The sequence below is a fragment of the Macrotis lagotis genome, chromosome 1 (genome assembly GCF_037893015.1).
Source record: "Macrotis lagotis isolate mMagLag1 chromosome 1, bilby.v1.9.chrom.fasta, whole genome shotgun sequence".
Lineage (NCBI taxonomy): Eukaryota > Metazoa > Chordata > Mammalia > Peramelemorphia > Peramelidae > Macrotis > Macrotis lagotis.
Genome location: NC_133658.1, coordinates 264,316,444 through 264,337,837, shown reverse-complemented (window position 1 = coordinate 264,337,837; position 21,394 = coordinate 264,316,444). Strand labels below are relative to the sequence as shown.

The following is a 21,394-nucleotide window of genomic DNA, read 5'->3' as shown; positions in this document are numbered from 1 at the left end:
ATATTCATAGACAGAAGGCTGCAGAATTGGTTGCAAGTTTCAGGATGAGAAGGCCTCTGAGAAAGAGTGAAGTTCCAGATAAGAGAGCCAAAGAGACTTGATTTTAAAGTGAAGAGGCAGAAGCAGGGAGGGAAGTAGAAAGAGAGATGAACCACTTGGTTTGGAAAAGCAGGTAAAATCCTTACTACAGTGAAGGCAACTATTCTAAACATATGAATGTTATATAATAAACGTTGGCATCAGCTTAACCTTGTTTGCTTCAGTTTTCTCATCTGTTAAATAAGTTAGAGAAAAAAAATGGCAAACCATTTCAGTATCTTTGTAAAGAACATCCCAAAAGAGGTCATAAAGATTGGATATGACTGAAATGACTGAAAAAAACAATAGCTTATCTTTATGACACAAGATACTGAAATGATGCTAAGAGACACAGAACTCAAATTTTGGTTATAAATGCTAGAATATAGTTAAGTGACTTAAATGTATCTACTAATTTCCATTGGGTTTTATTATTGTTAGATCAGGCACAATAGGAAGGTGAAGCTGATGCTGAATTACCACAGGTATTTTTGGCAAGGGGGAAGCTAGGTGGCTTGGTGGATAGGGTAGGGGATCTGAAATCAGAAAGACTCCGCTTCTGAGTTCAAATGTGACCACAGACACATAGTAACTATGTGATTCTGCGCAAGTCACTTAATCCTAGTTACTTCAGTTTCCTCATCTGTAAAATGAGCTGGAGAAGGAAATGATAAACCACTCCAGTATTTTTGCCAAAAAACCCCAAATGGGGTCTTGTAGAGTTGGGCACAATAAAACAACAAAAATTTTGTTCATCTCAACTCAATGAATAGACAGATATTTTATAAATCACCATTTCTCAAAAATACTATGTTTCCGGGAAGTTAATTATTTGGACAAAAATTTTAAAAAACTACTTTTGGTGGTGGAAACATGGAAAGGAAGAAGTGAGGTTTGTTCTTCTCAAGATTTTATCAACCATTTCAACATTATAATACTTCACCAGATCTGGTGAAAAGGTTAAAATAAAACCATGCAACAAGAAACTAACCTGTGGACCAAACTGCTGAGATATGTTTTGGAAGGGGGAACAAGGATTTGTAAGTTTCTTATTTGATATGAACATCCAAAACCATTAGTCAAAGATAAGAGAAAAGGACAATCTACAATGGGAGATTAAGGTAGGTAGCTCCTTCTCCAAATCTATGATTCCAAATTCAAAAGTTTACTTAAAACACACACACACACACACACACACACACACACACACACACACACACACACACAATGTTCACTGGATGTAAAGCATTAGAAGGAATCCCAGACAACTAGGGGAAACCACTCCAGTATCTGTGCCATAAAACCCCAAATGGGGTCTTGTAGAGTTGGGCACATTTGAACAACAAAAATTTTGTTCATTTCAACTCAATGAATAGACACATATTTTATAAATCACCACATTCACTAAATTTGTATTTTACCCACGTCTCTGACCTGGACCCCCTTTTATTTTCTATGTTATCTACTTGGTGATCTCACAACTCCTTTGGTACACTAATCATTTCTATACAGATGATTCCCAGACTTAAACATATCACAATAATCTCTATATAGAGCTACAGTCACAATCACTTCTTGGACATATCAAAACTGGATATACAATAACATCTCAAACTCAATATTTTCAGCACAACTCCCTAGCCAGCCTATTCCTAAAGGCAGTTATTTATATTGAAGACACTATCATCCTATCAGTTACTCTGACTTGCAAATTCATTGTCACCCTTGATTCTTCATTGCCTCATCTCACATATTCAATATACTGTTTAATTGTACTTCTCTTTGCATCTAATCTCTCATATGTGTCCTCATGCAACTAAAGCTCTAATTTGGCCTCTGCATCCCACATTTTATATTCCAACTCTACTGGGAGATTCTGCATCCCACATTTTATATTCCAACTCTACTGGGAGATTCGTAGTTCTTGAACACAGTACTCTGTCTCATGTCTTTATGCTTTTGCACAGGTTATATCACAGATCAGGAATGCTCTGGCCCATCAACTCCATTTCTTGCTTCCCTAACTTCCTTCAAGTCCTCCTTAGGTCATCCTCACTGCTTGACTTCCCTATTCTTTCTATCTCCTATTTAACTACTTGTTTACATCTTGTCCCCTTCATTAGGTCCTTGAGGGAAGTGACCTGTTTTGCCTTCGTTTGTAGCCCAGACCTTAGCACATGGTAAGCACTTAATAACAGCTGATTGACTGGGCCTCCCCTGACAGGGTTGTGTGAGGATCAAATGAGATTATTTCTATCAAGTACTTTGTAAATCCTTAAGTGTTATGCATGTGTAAGCTATTATGACTGTCCTCTTCTTTTCACACAATTCTTTGATGACATATATCCTTTACTCATATTTTTGGAAGTTGCTTGTTATATTGTGCACTATGTTTGTTGTCTGTCCACCTTAGAGAGACAATGCCATGACAAGCACATGAATTAGATTTGAGTAAGGGGGGGGGATGTGCTGTGCTAAGTCACCAGTCTCACTTTCTCCTATGGAGTCAGCTGAATCTAGTGGACAGATAAAGATCAGGATGACTGGAGATGGCCCAGAATACAGTGACCATTTTAAACTTAAGTTTGATTGAGGCAGTTCACATTTAGTGATTAAGACTAGGTAAGAAAAAAATGAGACATTATCTAGTCTATTGTATATATTTTACATATATATATATACACATATATGTATATATTTCATATACTTGTACTGTACATGATACTCAACTTTAATTCTTTGGAGGCAGGGGAATTGCAAATTTCAATACCATTTCTGTTAAATGGTAATATTGGGGAGAAAATGGGCCATTGGTGTTTTAAGTTTTGAGTCAGTAAAAAAGTTCTGTAATTTCCTGAAAGCAATGGTCTACTTTTACTTCATTTCAACTTTAGCCCCAATTCATTTTGTATCTCAACTTTCCCATGTATACATTCTGATGCTTTATAGGGCCTTCTTTTGGATGGATATAGGTTGAAATCTGGGCAATACATATTCTTCATCTATTTTTGTTCTTTCTTGTGTGGATGAATGGCTAAACTTTTTTTTAGGTTTTTTGCAAGGCCAATGGGGATTAAGTGGCTTGCCCAAAGCCACACAGCTAGGTAATTATTAAGTGTCTGAGGCCGGATTTGAACTCAGATCCTTCTGACTCCAGGGCTGGTACTCATTTGAACTCAGATCCTTCTGACTCCAGGGCTGGTACTCTAATCACTTAGCCACCTAGCCATCCCGACAGCCAAACTTTTAAGGGTGAATATAGATCTCATCCAGGAGGTTCTATAATAATTTGGGGATTAATGTGATCAATATAATGTCATATACAAACAAAAATATTTGTAAAGGTCCTTCCCATCCAGAAGAAATCCCTCCTAGATCTGGATATAGCATGTACCTTCTCTACTACAAGGGTAAATACTTTTGGTGTACATCTTAGTCCCCATATTAAATTGGTTGCCAAGTCTTGTTTACTCTGTTTCTAAAACATCACCAACATTCTGTATGCACCTTCCTCTCATATGTCAGCTTGTCAAGAACAAGCTCTCACTATTTCTTCCCTAAAATATTCCTATATTCTTCTAATTGATCTCTCTTTTCCTTAAACTTATCCCTTCCTAATCCATCTTTCATTCAGTTGGTTAAGTGATACTATTAATGCAGAAGTCTGATCACTTAGTGCATCCAGCCCAAGAAATTTAAATGGCTGCCTAATAACACTAGAATATAAACTCCTGTTTGGCATTTAGGCCCAATACAATCTGGTTCCTGCTAATGTTTCCAGGATCATTTCACTTTCTGTACCACATTCATTCAGTGTTTCAGAAAAACAGATCTACTTCTTGTTCCCTGTACATGATGTTCTATGTCTTACCTTGATTTCTTTATATAGGTTGTCCCCTTCAGACCTGGAATTCTCTTCCATTTCCTTTGTCTCTAGAAATTGCTAGGTCACTTCAGATGCCACCTCTTAAATAGGAATCCCATGATTCTTCTAGTTTTTAGTGTTCTACTCTCTCCTACATGGAAATTTTCTACTTAATTCATATTTATTCATTTGAGCTCAGGTTGTAGGTTCTCAAAAGACTGTAAACTCATTGAGGCAAGAACTAGTTCAGTTTCTGTCTCTCTAGATTCAGTGTTCAGTAAGCCTGGCACATAATAGGTCCTCAATAAATTCTTGGTGTTTTGAATTTTTACATCATGGATCACTTCCCAGTATTCCTCCCTCAAAACCCTATTTTGCAACAAAGTAATATTATAAAACAAATGTAGGTCACAATTTTCCCACCTCCTTTCTATTACAATGAGAGAATAGCATTATTTTATCATAGGGTCTTTGTGGTCAAGATTGGTCATTGTATTGATTTGAAAAATGGTGGGTTTTAGTACTATTTTCTCCTCCTATTACTGTGGTCTTTATAAATACTGTTTTGATCACTCCATGTGAATTAAAACAAATTTAAAATCTTTCTGGGTCCCTCCTGATAATTTCTACTGCTCAGTATTATATTATCATTAGAGAAGGGAACACATATTGTAAAGAACTGAGAAGAGTTTGTAACAAATTTGGTTAATAGATTTGATAGGGGGGGATGAGAGAAAATGAAGAAAATTTCAAAGAAACAATAACTTAAGTAGTAACATAACTCAGAGAGGATGGAAAAATGCAGAGACAAAAGAATAAAAAATAAATTGTAATTTTTAAATGGAAAAACTGGGACACCAACTTCAGATCTCTCCAAACCAAAGTAACAAAATTCGACAAAAAGCCCACTAAAATAATCTGAGACTTGTTCTCTTTCTAAAAATACAAGGAAACGCTATCCCAGGAAATGATATGGAAAAGTATCTAAGGGTATTAGGAAAAGGAAATAGACTACAAATTAATAAAATCCACAGGGCAAAAAGAGAGAATACAAGTTTAATTCAATAAAAAATGAAGTCAACTAAATTTCAGGGTTCAGAATAAAAAAACTGAATTCTTACAAGCAGCCAAGAAAAACCCATTTGCAAATAATCAAGCACTAATTAAAAATATTAAAGACTACTCAATGAGGACAAGAAATTAAAGAAGAGGCTGTGACACAATAAACTAAAAAGCACTGGAACTGGGTCAGCACCCTCCTATTATGTAAAACACACACACCACACACACACACAGCCTCTTATGAGGCAAGAAAATAGTGCCTAATTGAGAAATCTAGTTTTGCAAAATTACCAATCAACAGAAAAAGTAATAAGGTAACCAAAAGCAAACAGAAGATGAAAAAGATGCCATATTAGTCTGAGAGGAAAAAGCTTGATCAATCAATAATGTGTAACTATGTTTTGAACACAACCTGTCTGTTTTATCTTGGTTATCATATTTAGGAAATGACCTTAAGAGACACACATAGACACACAAAGACACAGAAAGACACAGACATACACATACACACATACACAGATATATAGACAGAGAGAAACAGAAAGACACCCAGACAAACACATCCAGACTCCCTCCACCATACACATACCCAGAAGGTAGCATGATGGAATAATAAAGAGAATAGAACAACTTAGAATCAGAAAATCTAGATTTAAATTCTAAACTCTAACACAAGAGCTAAACATATTATCTTTGAGATTATGGAAATGTCACCTTATTCATTAAGCTGTGGCTTTGTTACACGTAAAACTAAGATGATACCTACATTACCCTACCAAGAAGGTTAAGTGCTATTAAAGAGAATTACTTTTAGACATCATGACCAAACAAATATACTTATGACCCATTCCTTGGGCGTTATAGCAGACTTCTCATCCCTGTTTCCAGATTAAGTCAGTAATAAGGAGCAGCAGGTAGGTTGTAAACTCTAGGTCTTATCAAGAGACTGGGCTTCAGGGTCCTTTAATTGACTGTGCAAGAATCATAGGTTCATAAATTTAGCACTTATAAGGGAATTTGGATAATAAATTAGGTTCAATCTATCATTTTAAAATGAGAAAACTGAAGCCCAGTTTGGTTAACTGACTCCCCTGACTTCAAAGTCAGAATACTTTCCACTATATAAAACAATGCCATCAGGTCATACTAATGAAAAATAAAGAAAATTTTCAAATTAATTGTAATAAACTTCAAACTTCAACTGTGCAAAGCATACTTTGCTAGATACTGAGGATACAAAGACAACAAAAACTGTTCTAGTAGTCAAACAATTTACAGACCTAAACAAAATGTGAACAAAAGATATAGATTTAAAGGGAAACTTTAAAAAATGATGTCCTAAATAAAGAATAGGCCCAAAGACCAAATTGTAGAAATGAAACAATTACAAAATATTACTTTAATAAGATAGTATACAAATATTTTTAAGATTAGCTAAGGAACTCCTAATAGAAAATTTTAATCTCTGAATATAATTACTAATAAAAAAAGAACTAAAGAACTGAATAAAAACTTTAAAAAATTAAATTAGGAAAACAATTCTAAAACAAGCAAGAAGGATATGATAAAATAAAAGGAGAGAAAAATCAGAATTAAAAATAAAAATATAAAATGATAAAGTTTTTAAACACTGAAATAATAACTCATAATTTAACCAATTTAACTGAAAAAAGAGAGAATAAAAACCAAACTGAAAAAGCAGAAATTGGAAGGGAATTTATAATAAATAGTAACAAAAATAACTTGATAAAATGGATCTGTAAAAATATAAAATGCCAAAAATTTAAAAAATCGAAATTAGATAAATAATTTATAAATTTATAAAGTTTATAAACAATTTGATCTCAGAAAATGAAGTTAGGCAAATCATAAATCATTTCCTATAGAACTTCCCTCACTCACAGCTATCTAAATGATTAGATAAGTAAATTAATAATAATTCTTGTCTTTCATTCTCAAAGAAGACCATGATTCAGGGAAGTGATGTCATGACAAGCACATGAACTGGATTTGGGTGAGGGGGATGCCATACTAAATTGCCAGCCTCACTTTCTCCTCCAGAGCCATCTGGGTCCAGTGGCCAGATATGAATCAGGATGACTGGAGATGGCCCTGGATGCAAGGCCATCAGGGTGAAGTGATTTGTGTAAGGTCACACAGCTAGTAAGTGGCAAGTGTCTGAGGTTGAATTTGAACTTCTGTGTTCCTAACTCTAAGACCAATGCTCTAGCTACTGTACCACCTAGCTCCCTAAGTAAATTACATTAAACAGTGAAAAAATACCTTTTTTAAAAGAAAGTAATAGGGTAGCTAGAGCACCGGCCCTGGAGTCCAAATCCAACCTCAGACACTTAATAATTACCTAGCTTGGTGGCCCTGGGCAAGCCACTTTACCCTATTGCCCTGCAAAAACCTAAAAACAAAAGAAAGAAAACAAAAGAGAGTAATATGTATTATACACCAAATTCATTCTATAAGATTAGCATAGTTCTGGTTTCTAAAAACCAAAAAGATATAGCAGAGAACTATAGATTAATATTAGAAATTAGCACTGATATAAAACATTGACAAACATATTATTTTAATCAATATAACTCAAAAAGGGGGTAGCTTGGTGGCACAGTAGATATGGCACCAGTACTGGAGTCAGGAGGATCTGAGTTCAAATCCAACCTCAGACACTTAATAATTACCTAGTTGTGTTACTTTGGGCAAATCACTTAACCCCATTGCCTTCCAAAAACATAGTATTTATCATTAGCAAGTTAGATTTATACTCGGAATTCAGGTTCAACATTAGGAAATCAATTATGAAAATAGATAACAGTAACAAAAACAACAAAATCTATATGATTATATAGATACAAAAAAAGCATCGGAAAAAAGTAAGCCCTCATTTATGATAGATAAAAACACAAAATTGTAGGAATGCTGTAACTTCTTTAAAAATATGATAAAAAATACACTCAACAATCAAGAAATAATATTTGTAGTAGCAAACAGGTAGATCATAAGCAAAGCCATGAGTCTTGTAAATGCTAACCATAAGAAATAAGATAAAGAAATTACATACAATGGGAAAGAAATGAGAAAATTATTTCTATTTACCAATATGTGATAATTTACTTATAAAATCATGATGAATCAAACAAAAAATTAAAACCATTTAAAGTGAAATAACAATATAAAATAAATGAAAAATACTTAGTAATTCTATATTTTATCAATAAAACCATTAAGTTAAAATAAGTTATTTTAACAACAAAATGCACTGGGATGTAATCTAGTTAAGACATATAGTGAATTATCAGTACAACTGTGAGACAGTTTTCAGGGAAACAAACCAAACTAAGTCAAACAATTTGCAGTGTTCACAGGTTGATCCAAAAGAATAACAATAACAATATCCCCAAATTAAAATTCATATTTAATGCTGTGGCAAATAAAATTTCCAAGGTGATACTTTATAAGATTAGAAAATAATTTACATGAAGAATAAAATGTTAAAAAATGTCTGGGGAGGGGCAGCTAGGTGGCGCAGGGGATAAAGCACTGGCCCTGGAATCAGGAGGAATTGAGTTCAAATCCAGCCTCAGACACTTAATTACCTGGCTGTGACCTTAGGCAAGGCACTTAACCCCATTGCCTTGCCAAAAACAACAACAACAGCAACAACAAAAACTAACTAAATAAAGTCTGGGGAAAAAATGAAAAAAGTAGCAACTAAGGGAATTTGCTATTATAAGGGCTCAAATCACATTATTAAGTAAATTATCAAAAGTATATACTATTAGATAAACACTGTTTGTAATAGCAAAAAAACTGGGACTGGATTCCTAAATACTAGAAATTGAATGATCAAATTATGGTAATGTAATTAAATATTACTGTTTTTATAAAAGACAAATGTGAAGAATTTTAAAAATGTAAAGACTATCAAGTGATAAAGAGTAAAGAATTCACAACTATGATAATATATACTTATAAATATATATACAACTATGTAAATGAGAGAACATTAAATGGCATTAAAATATTGGTAAAAAATATGTGATAACATTGGTGCTAATTAAGAAAGCATACTCCTCAGTCATTTTTTACGCCACCTTTAGATATGAAGATGATAAGAAGCAGCAGCTATGAAGAAATGGAAAACTACTGAAATGAAAGGATATATTAAGTATTATTTGCAATAACTTCTTTATGTTATTGTTTTTATAGCTATTTTTACTAAACTATTTTAAGTACTGTCCATAGTTGTGATTAAAGTACTTGGGAAATCATTAAATCTTATAAGTAGGAGCCATTATTAGTCTTAAATACTTTTAAGTTACTCAAGGTAGTTGTTTTAGCAACAAAATAAAAAATCTTTTTCTCCTATTTTAACTATCTCAATTCAAATAGTTAATTTTGAGAAAGGAAAAAAAAAACAAGCCAGAAAGAAATTTTTAAGAGAAAGAAGTAAATTATGCACAGAAAACACATAAGATGAATGAAAATAGTTTCTTATTCTACTAATCATTAAAATAAACCTTTCTTTTACACTAAAATTTACAGGTTCCAAAAATGTTGTGTGGAAAAGAACCTCAGAGTCCATCTAGTCCTACATATACCTAAGTATCCCTATTATAATATTCCCTATTTTCAATATTCAGCCTTTGCATGATACCTTCAATGAGCAAAGAACTCACTACATTTTGAGGTAGCCTTTTCCACTTTGGAATGACTATAAATGTTATGAAGTTTTTCATGACATCAAAACTAAATTTGCTTTTATATCTTCCATCAAATTGCTCCTACCTTCTGAATCCAAGCATATGGAATTCAGTCTTCCCTACCTGACTCCATATGACAGCCCTTCAAAGACCCAAAGACTACTGTTATATTTCTTTTGTCTTTCCTTCAGATTAGATATATTCAATTCTTTCATTATAACTCTCCTTAAACCATGGTGTCCCAAACTGAACACAGTATTTCTGATGTGGTTTAATCAAAGAGTGAATAAAACTTAAGTGGGCTCCTTAAGTGAGAATAATGAACATAATTTTTACAGTTATTTCACATTTAGATATTTCTTCAGTTAATAATATTGAAATAGCTGGGCATTTGGAGGAAAATATGCAAAAGACAGGTGGACACAGTTTTAGAACTCTAGGGTTGAGAAATAGGATAAATTTAGAAGTTGTCTGCTTTGAGGCAATCATTAAAGTCAGCGAGTCAATGGACTCATTAAGAAAGAGTTCAAGGAGGGAAGAAGAGAGGATCAGGGATGAGAAGGAGATAAAGCAAAGAAGCATATCAGAGATAATGTCACAGAAATTAAGAAATGATAGAATATCAAAGAAAGTATTTCACTGAGATAGCTGAGATTATCTAGAAAAATTCCCAGTTGACTACTTCAATTCCTTAAAATTTATAAGCATTGTAACTATGCTCCAGCAACCATTACCTCTCTTCCTTGAATTTATAATCTTTCCTTCTCTACTAGTGCCTTACTCTATATATTCACTTTTTTAAAAAGGTTTTTGCAAGGCAATGGGAGTTAAGCGGCTTGCCCAAGGCCACACAGCTAGGTTATTATTGAGTGTCCGAGGCTAGAATTGAACTCAGGTCCTTCTGAATCCAGGGCTGTTGCTCTATACACTGCACCACCTAGCTGCCCCTAATGCCTTACTCTATATCATTAGTTCTCAAAATACGGTCTTTCAGAAGTCTGCAAGTTCAAAACTATTTTCATAATAATACTAAGATTTTAAATTTCTAAAATAGTAAATATCAATAGCTGTAAACTACACAAAAACTCTTTGAGGGGATTCTCAATAATTTCCTTCATTCCTTATAGAATTTTCTGAGATTTAGCTATTCATGAAGAGATAGAAGGGAACTCAGTTTACTTTTTTCCTTAAATTTGTTTTGCAAGGCAATATTGTTAAGTGTCTTGCCCAAGGTCACACTACTAGGTAATGAACTCAGGTCCTCCTGACGCCACGTCCGGAACTCTATCCCCTGCACCACCTAGCTGCCCCTGGAAACACAGTTTAAAAGAAAACAACACTAACAATGAATAGAGAAACTGGGATCTTAACCAAATAGATAGTATCCATAGCCTCATCCCAGTAAACTGCATATTCCTGAATGGAAACCTAGGCTTTCAAAGAATAGATACCAAGCAGATGTAGCTAGGAACTCTGGCACTTGGGCAATGATTTTGGGGGATGGAAGGAGCCTAAGGTTTGATGAAGGTTCATAGAACCATAGATCTAGAGATGGAAGAGATCCCAGAACTTAACCAGTCTAACCCTCATTTTTACAAATGAAGTAAATGGGATGCTAAATGACTTGACTGAGTTATATAGACAATAAGTATCAGAGAGAAAATCTGAAACCAGATACACTGGCATTGCTATTATCCAGTATACTTTTTTGTTTTTTTTACAAGGCAACGAGGTTGAGTGACTTGCCCAAGGTCACACAGCTAGGTAATTATTAAGTGTCTGAGATTGGATTTGAATTCAAGTCTTCTTGACTCCAGGGTGGGTACTCTATCCATTGCACCATCTAGCTGTCCCCCAATATTATTTAGGGGATGTGAAGGTATATCCAGCCTAAGGAGAATGTTAAGAGATGTGATATCTTCAAGAGAAAACTTAAGCTTCTGTAAAAATATAGGGTGGAGGAGTATAACACTAGAGGTGGGTTCCAGAGGACATTGCAAAAAAGGAAGAGTGAAGGAGGGTAAGGAATGGGTATTATTTGTTACAGGTTTTGGAAGTAGGTACAGCATATGTACTGCTTTTCTAATGATCCTTTTAGGTACCTAGGTCAGGCAGTAGCAGAGGAAAAGCCATTCCAATGAGAAGACATGAAGCAGAACAGGGGTGTGTTGGTCATGGGATCCTGGGGGTAGTAGTAACTGCCAGCCAAAACAGTCAAGTAAAAGGGAAAGAGGAAGGGATGGTACTTTTCTATGTATTGCTAAGACATAGGTACTGCTACTTCTGGAAACTGTACTACAGTTTAAGAAAATAAATTAAGTCCTCTTAAGATCAAATGCTTTAATCCACAAAAAGATTAAGGTACCATATTAGAAAACTGAATTCTCTTGATAAACTAAAATTCCAACTTAGTAAAATGAAAGTACATTTTAACTTCATATTTCATTTGAAAAATAGTGACTGATCCATTCTAAGCTCTGAAACTACTTTAGGCTATAAATTAGAAGGAAACTAAATTACTCTGACCTCTTCCCTTGTTTAGAATTAATTCAACATCTGTATCCCAAAATAGATAGCTAAATTTTAAAGAAATAGTTTCTTAAAGGTTTAAATTAAAAGAAATGTTAGCAATTATGCGAATATTAGGGTATATATGCTAAAAATAGGAACTAAAATCAGGACCCTATTTAAAAGCAAGGATTACAAAATGAAATTTACTTGAATGGAATATATTTTAAGAAAAGTTCATGTAACTTAAGAACAGCTTTCTTTAAAGACATTAAAAAAGGTGAAGTCTCAAAACTGTACTGTTAATGAAATGGGCAAAATTCGTATCAGAGTACACAGTATCATTTTTGTGCTATGGCTTTTTAATTCTATCATCACTCAGAATTTTTTAAGCTTCAAAGAATTTCACATCTAGGCTGCAAGCAGTCAGTTAATAATACTATGTTTAGATAGAGAAATATTTTCAATTTATTTATTAATTTATAATTAAGGTGAAAATGTGATAGAAACGAATAACCATGATTCCAGCAAATTGATGATGAAGTTCTCCACTTCTTGATATGTAATAGAGTAATAAAAAGAATGAGACATAATTCATTTTGCTCCACTATGCTTATTTGTCACAAGAGTTTAATTTTTGCTTTTATTTTCAATGTAGGGCAAAGTAAAAGGGAGAAAAAACTAGATGCTTGATAATAGAAAGAATTATAATCTGTACTCAAAAGGGAAAATAAATCAAATTAATCTAAGTTTCAATCAGCTGTGAAATTAAAAATATTTTCATATTTAAACTGGGTTTTAAACCATATCATATTGTATACGGTATAATGCTCTTTGAATGAAATTCACAAAAATACAAACATGTGTACTCGATTAGGGAAAAGAGTTCTTGTTTGAATTATGTTCTAAAAGGAACCAAGGAAAAATATATCAAAACACTGAAATAGGTCAGAATGTACTTCAGTTCAACTAGTTCAGTTCAGTTCAACTACAGTTCAACTAAACTGAAATAGTTTAGTAAATTGAGACATCCAGACCCCACTTCTCCATTAGAAAGAGAAGGTAGAAATTTAACAGCTAAATAAGGGAAAATCTTTCAAAAAATACATTTTCAGACACAGACTACTTCTCAAGACAAAAATGTTAAAAAGTATACAAAATAATTGTAAATACATTATGGAACTCTAAATGTACAGAATATATCAATATTCTTTTGATATTTTCATATTTACCTCTAACTGGGTATCTCTAATCAAAGTGTTTTGCTTTTTATTCTATATGGAGCTAGTGATAGACAATTTGTCTATCAGTGGAGGATCAGCCTAGCTAAGTTTGAGGAGGTTTATCACCAGTTTGGCTGTATAGTGGTGAATTATTATGACACAAGAACTCTCAAAAATCTAGAGAAATTATGATCTTGACAGTATTCCTTGACAATACTAACCACCAATTGACACAGAGCCAGTCTAGCTAACAGCACAAAGACTTTATTCCAAGTAAGAAATAAGAGACAGCACTTACCAGGTGAACCAAAACACTATCAAGATTTTGACTATCACTTTCCCTTTAGTACTCCTATCAAGACAGTCTAAGATATTGTACTCAAAAGCCCAAGGAATAGCAATGTTCTCAAGCCACAGATCCTATTTACAGTGGGCCAATATAGTCATTCTCCAGGGGAGCAATCCCTCCTGAGATGAAACCTAACCTGGCAACTTTTTCTACTGGTGGTACAGTTTGAGACTCAGAAACTTTTTGCCACCAAAGTTCTTAGGAGTGTCATTTCTTTTTAAATTAAAGAAAGATTTTATTTATTTTTGAATTTTACAATTTTCCTCCTAATCTTGCTTCCCTTCCCCCCCACAGAAGGCAAGTATCAATTTTTTAAAAACAATCTATATAATTTTTATCAATTAATACTAAATAAGATGCACTATCATCTGCCCAAATACCATCCTAAGGACCACTGAGTCTTTCCAGCTGTCCTTCATAGCTGAACCCTATGCTCTCTCCTCTATTTAGAATGTAAGCTCTTATGAGAACAAGGACTGATTTTCCTATCTATAACTCCAGTAGCATGATGATTGGTTTAATAAGTTCTTTAATTCATTCATTAAAATTGTGAACTGTATACAGTAAGGATTCTTTACTATTAATCATTTTATATTTCCTAGACATTGCTATAGGTATAATAGTGGATATTAAACTAAGGCAAACTAACAAAAATCAAGTCATTATGAAACTGCATTATATTTGGCATTTATAGTAAACATCTGGGAAGCAGTCATGTTTGGCTACATATATTACAAACTATATACAAAAAGGAGTGCTAACAATTAAATTATAATTATTATAATTATTTCTTGCTAAAAACAAAAATCACAGGTATGTACATAAATGATTTTGTGGGAAAATATTTTGATAAGGCTTCTTTTTTTCTGTTCCTACTGATTAATAGAATATTGTATAATTTGTGGAATCTAAAAATCCCCTCATACCGAACAGTCAGGTTGTGTGCCCCACCCTAATAAAAGTTTTGACCTGCCATTTCATAGCAACAAGATCCTAAAGGCAAATTCTCCAGTAAATTGAGTTTGTCTCCTAATCTGTTTCTGGTTTGAATCAAAAATTAAACTTTTTAGATAAGAGAAGAATGTATTGCAATCTTTTTTTTTCTCAGGTAATTAATCTGAAATTTTTCTCATGAGCATTTGTCAATTACAGCAAATTTACAATGATGATAATCTTGATGCTGCTACTAAAATTCATGTGACATGAGGCAACTCTGGGATTCTGGCAGCAATGGCAGTGATGAACAAGCACTGAATGTGAGTCTATCTGTGATCTGAGGATTAATCTAGCTATATTCTAAGAGATAGTAGAGCACAGGGTGATTAATTTCTTGACAACCAGTGGTGTACTGATAAATGTTTAGCAAATGCCTCTCAAAAATGAATGCATAATATATTTTAGTTTAATCTGAATTATTATTTTCTATATATGTAAGTTTAGACAACAAAATATAAAATCAAAGTCTGATTTTTAGCATTTTCTTATTTCTGAGGTATAAATGATCACACTAAAATTTAATTGACTGAAAACTGATATAAATTGGCTCCAGCATACTCCTGGCACAACTCTCCAAGATTATTATATTATTAAAGGGTTACAATTTATGTGAATAGAGGCAATGTCCATGCCAATGAAATCATAGGTCCCTGAAGCATTGAACAAGTGATATCTTTGATGAGGAGTCTCATTGTAAAGGCTGGCACAATTTCAATGATTCTATGATTTTAGTGATGCAGATATTTTCTACAATAGAGCAGAACATAACTCGGTTGGACCATTTCATTTCTTGTAACTCTTACTCATATCATCCCATAAATTCTCTAGGGATGTGGTAGGGGAAATGGAGGAAGGGTTCCCAACATTCAGCCTAGATGAAGTTGGTATTTCCAATTTTTATTAAAATTCTTACATTCTGATCCCTTTCTTTTAGGGTCTAATATAAGTTTCAAACTGGTGGGATAATATTAATTTGTTTTGGTTGTTTACAATTCAGAGATAGTAATGGAACCCTATAAATAATTATGTGGCACATAAAGTGCCACTTCCATCTTTCCACCAATGTCACTTGTTGACTGAGATATCAATTAGCATCAATGGTGGGGAACCAAAGGAAAATGAGCGAATTGTTTTCCTTTTATCTCCTTAGCTGATTCAATAGAAAAAGAGGAATCCTTGGCATTGTTTTAAGAATATGAAAGATACATAGCTGCCCCAGAAACATAACAACAATAAACATAACAAAATGAGTGCTTATAACCTTCAAACACTGTGACAAATTGGTTTCTAGCTGAGTCCTGGGCATTCCCATATGAGACAGTGTCCACAATGTGATTATTAGCAGGTAATTTACCTATATTTAAAAATAAATTCCAAGTACTTTCTACATAGTAGAATCTCAATATTTCTTGAATTAAAATCAAAATGCTACTAACTTGAAGCTAGGATTTGGAGGAACTAAATGAATTATACCAGATGATAAAAGGGTGGAAAGAGATCAAGAGCTCTTATGTTTATTATGAGGCTGTTTAAGAGTAAAAATACCCTCTACCAATGATAAAAATATGGATCACCAGATGTATGTTTATATCATATAAATTATATTCATAATGATAACAACTCAATTGTTTATACATATGATTATTAGAGCATAGGATCTGAAAATTACTCAAATCATAAAAAATCAATGTCATAGAACAGCTTAGTAAGTATTAGAGTTGGAAGAGGCCTTGAAGATCATCTAATCTAATCCCCTCATTTTATAAATGAGGTAAACAAGACCTAAGAAGGATAAATGCCATGCCCAAGGTTACAGAGATATTAAATAACAGAGCTAGAATTCAATCCCAAGATTCCAAATCCAAAGATTTTTTTCAGTGTCTAGCATTAAAATGAACCACTTCTCAGTTAAATCATTATGCAAATTCTAAAACACTAAACAAATTCTCTCTAAAAAATTTTCTCAAGGGGTTCAGATTGCAATAATTTGAGCAGATATGTCATCACAGAGAAATAAGTAACTAGAAGGTTTGTCTTAGAATGGGAAGACCTGGATTCAAACTGAGCCTAGGAGACATACTGACTATGTCACACTGAGCACATCATTTAACAGCTCAGTAAGCCAAGAGACCAGAAGTTTTAGAGAAGGTGCTGATTTGTATGGGCAGAAGTAATTTTCTTTCTTGGAAGTTCACTGTATAAATAAAATAATAGGTCGAGTAATTAACAAAATATATTATAAAACTGCACAATAAATTTTTTAAAAAAGTAATATAACCAATGGAAGTTCTGAAATAGATGAAATAAAAGCTTTACTTACTGGTGGGAAGTCAAAGTCTATCTGGTTAGCTAAGTTTAAAATGTAGTCAATTCGAAACTGATTCTCTGGATTGGCTAGCTCAACTGGAGGTGCCAAATTTCCCATTGCTGTCACTATTGTCTGAAAATAGGCAAAACAAACATTTCAGTAGACAATCATTTAATAGCATTGCTTGAAATAAATAAGAATAGTTTGTGTACTTACCTCTATAGCTTCTTTAATATTATTTTTAATATCTTGAATCTTCATTTTTTTCTCCCTATAATAAAAATAATTGCAATACTTTGTTATAGGAGGCTTTCTTTGTGAAGTAGGAAAAGGCACATAATACAAATTATTTCATTTTGTTTTTGCCAATAAATATCTGCATGTTTGACTAAGAACTTAAAGCAAAATTATCTTGACCTATAAGACCAAACCACTCCAATATATATATGGTATTCTTTAATAATGTATGAAATAAAATGATCATATAAAAATTACTCACCTTGAATGAGAAATTTGTAGTAGGGGTAACAGCAAATATTATTATTATTATTATTATTATTATTATTAATTATTAAAAGAGATTTTTGTTTTTGTGTGTAAAAGTCTAATATGTACAGGTTATTTATAAACTCACAAAAAAGTTGAGAGGACAAGAGCATGGATTTTCATGATAGAAAAGACTAAAGGGAAGGGCAATTTTGTGGGGAGAAGTCAAAGATTAATAAGGAAATCACATATTAATAAAGTAAACTAAAAAGAGAAATGAAAACAAAAATAAATGGAGAAGAGTCTATTGTACAACATGAACCCATATATTGTTTCCAATAAAAATGTTTCTAAAATGAGATTTTGATATAATTTTACTATTATTCCTAAGACTGTGAAGAACCAGTACAAATTGCTAAATAGAAAAAAAGATAAAAATCAAGGCTATAACATCACATGTTGGACTTTGTTCCCTTTTTCTGATAAGTGTGACTTTGTTAAAAATTCTATTTTGTATCATAAAAACTTATGCTAGCATTTCTAAACTAATACAGACAACTAGGGTGAAGTTTTTTGGGGGGATTTAAAAAATCCTTTTGAATTTAGCTTTTCAAAACTTGAGAGAAAACAGGTATGCTTCAAAACCAAAGGTTTTATAAATTAGAAGATACAAATAAAATCACATGAAACATTATTCATATAACATCACAAACTGACAATGATTATAGCACAAAATTAAAATTTCATTTTATCTTGTTTAAACCCTCCATGTTTACATACAGTAGTTTTCAACTGTTCTTATGATGAGGGATTGGACTTTAATGAATAAATCTGATAAGTAATTGTTTCCTTTGCCACTAAGAAACAACAATTCTGCATTTTATAAAAAGTTTTTCTCCATTTGTGGTCTTAATTTAATTTAATTTAATTCAGAAAACATATAATCACAAAACACATAGGGAAGCCTCTAGATGAAAAGAAACAATATATCAATAACAATGATCTTTAAAGTGAAAATCTATGTTTATATAGGAAAAAGAAATGACTTTCTTTCAAGTTATATGTGAATCTCATTAAAACATGGATTCATTTTTCTACATGAAACCTTTTTCTGGGGCTATGAAAGTATCTCAAAGGTAAACGATACTATTAGAATGACCACTAGACATAACTGCATATAAAATATCCTCTGCCTTATCAATCTTGTTTCACACAAATGAAAATAGATAATAAGCTGGAGATTTTTTGGATCCCATTCTTCCCAAGAAATGAAAAGATAAATATCCCTTTAAGAATTAAAAAATGAATTTGTTCTTAGTCATTCTCAAATTTTTACTTTCATTCATGTCTTCTTTTAACAAATATTTATCGAGCACCTGTCATATGCATAATGCTGTAGGGAATTAATTTAGTCAACAAATAGGCATCTCCTAGTTCCTTGGTCTTTCATTAGCCAGTATTAAAGGTAATAAACAAAGATTAATAAGATATGGTTGCTGTTCTTAATGAACAGAAGTCTTAGCTATTAAGCCTAAAAGATCCTCCTACTGGATATAGAATTTTGCAGGGCTAAAAACTCTCAGAGTATATTTAAACTCTACTTAAACTGTTCTCAACTTGAACACTAATAGCTTTCAAGAACTGGTATTTAAAATGCCATTTATTTTAATTCTCTAAACATTATGGACATTAAAAAATTAATGCAAAGGAATCTTTTAGAAAACACATACAGTTTAATGAAGATAGAGTTCATTTTATAACCAATATGATTGATATTTTAACTTCAAAGTTCAAGATAGAAAAAAGAATTAAAATATTAATTAAAAACTAGGGAAAAAGGAAAAAATTGATCATGATATGAATTCATAATATTTCTTCTCTTTTTGGTATTTTCACTCAAGACAGAAAAAAAGAATTCAAGTAATCCTTCAGACTAGTCTACCTTTATCTTTTTCTACTTTTATTAAACTTTGAGATTTTTTTCTCTCATTCACTGAAAAACTGTGACACAGTGTTATAGAGAAATAAGAGATTATAGAATGATCCTGCTTCAGACACTCATTCAGTTGTATGACCCTGTTAAGCACTTAACATCTCAGGTTTGATTTCCCCATCTGTAAAATGGGGATAATAACACTACCTCACAAGTTGTTGGGATGATCAGATGAAATTAATATCCATGAAATACTCTGAAGTGCTGTAAACATTATATTATTATATTATTAAAGCTATCTAATCCAAATTTCTTTTTTACACTATAAGAAACCTTTAGTTAGAGGAAATTTAAGTATACACGTCACTGCTCTAACAGATATAGGAACAAGAATCTAGTATTCCTGACACCCCAATTTACTACTCTTTCTACTACACTGTGTTTCTTTTCTTTTATTCTAAAAGTTACAAACCTACTAAATGCCAATTTAAGAGAAAGACTAAGAAATCAACATAGAGAGTGTGTTAGTAAAAGTATTAACACCAGAGTGTGAGGAAGATAGAACCATTAACAGGACTGTTATTTACATTTTCCTTCTCTTTAAAAATAGTAGGTTTGAAACTTTGGTAATCCCATTTCATTGCCTTGAAGGTATTTACAGACACAAACACACACACACACACAGACACACACACAAATCTTGCCAAGTCTATTCATGGACACTCAAGAGTTTACCGAACTAAATGTCCTATATCATCATTGAAAGGCAGATGAAAAGAAGGCAGAAAAAGAGATAAAGGATGAAAGCTTAAACTTAAAAACTTAAATATTCCACCACAGATCCAATGTGGACACCTAGGTATTATGGATAAATAAGAATATATTTACAGTGAGTTCTGATTTATGGATTATGTCGAAAAAGTATATCTGTAAGTCAACATGTTTTTCTTTCAAATTCTGAAGACAGATTTCCACAGGGGGGGAAAAGTTACTAGTTAGATTTTTCAGATTAGCACACAAAAGCATGTTTTCAGATTAGCACACAAAGCTATCATCTATATTAAATGAGAAATAATTAAACAAGGGGAAAACGTTTGTAAAAAATAAGAGAAAAATAATCTAAGCACTACCATTGAAGAAGGCCAGAAAAGCAAGACAAGTAAGCACTCTTTGGCTAGGGTGTTAAATTAAGGAGAAGAAAGGGTTATATGAATCTCTCCTGAGAGATTATCTGAGGTAGATGAACTAAGTTATAAATAGATGCAGAAAACAAAGAATTTCCCATGTAATATGGATTAATAGGCAAGAATAAATCAGACCATGACGACCCAGATCATACCACTAATCCAAGGCATGATTGCTTGTCTGCTGTATTTCCATCAAGAAGAATATCCTTTTCATCTATCTATGTATCTATCTATGAATCTATCTATGTATCTATCTATCCATCCATCCATCCATCCATCCATGGATCTTTCTATCAGAAAGAACAGAGTGTGAAGAATTACAAAGTGGTTTTAGAATAAATGAGAGGAGGTAGGAAAGAGAAACACTGTATAAGCCAGTTTCAAACTTTTTAAAAACTAAACTAATTTGTATATATGGGGAAACTAGCTAGGTGGCACAGTGAAAAGAGTGTTGGCTCTGGAGTCAGAAGATTCATCTTCAAATCTGGACTCAAACACTTGACTAGCTAGCTTTTTGAATCTAGGCAAGTCACTCAGCCCTCCTAGTCTCAGTTTCCTCATCTGTAAAATGAGCTGAAGAAGAAAAGACAAAAAAATTATTCTAGTATCTTTGCCAAGAAAACCCCAATTGGGATCATGAGGAGAAGGACCCAACTGAAAAATTACACACAACACCAAAATAAA

The 21,394-nt window shown here is 32.7% G+C and overlaps 1 protein-coding gene across 2 annotated transcripts in view; it reads right to left on the bottom strand.

Moving 5' to 3' along the window:
- GNAS (GNAS complex locus) overlaps positions 1-21,394 on the bottom strand; it is a 179,728-nt gene that overhangs the window by 86,387 nt on the left and 71,947 nt on the right. For both annotated transcript variants that reach the window (XM_074210358.1, XM_074210359.1), the window contains exons 3-4: positions 17,321-17,375; positions 17,117-17,236 (exon numbers count right to left, since the gene is read on the bottom strand). In XM_074210358.1, coding sequence (XP_074066459.1) covers positions 17,117-17,236; positions 17,321-17,375 — 175 coding nt within the window. The remainder of the gene's footprint in view (positions 1-17,116; positions 17,237-17,320; positions 17,376-21,394) is intronic.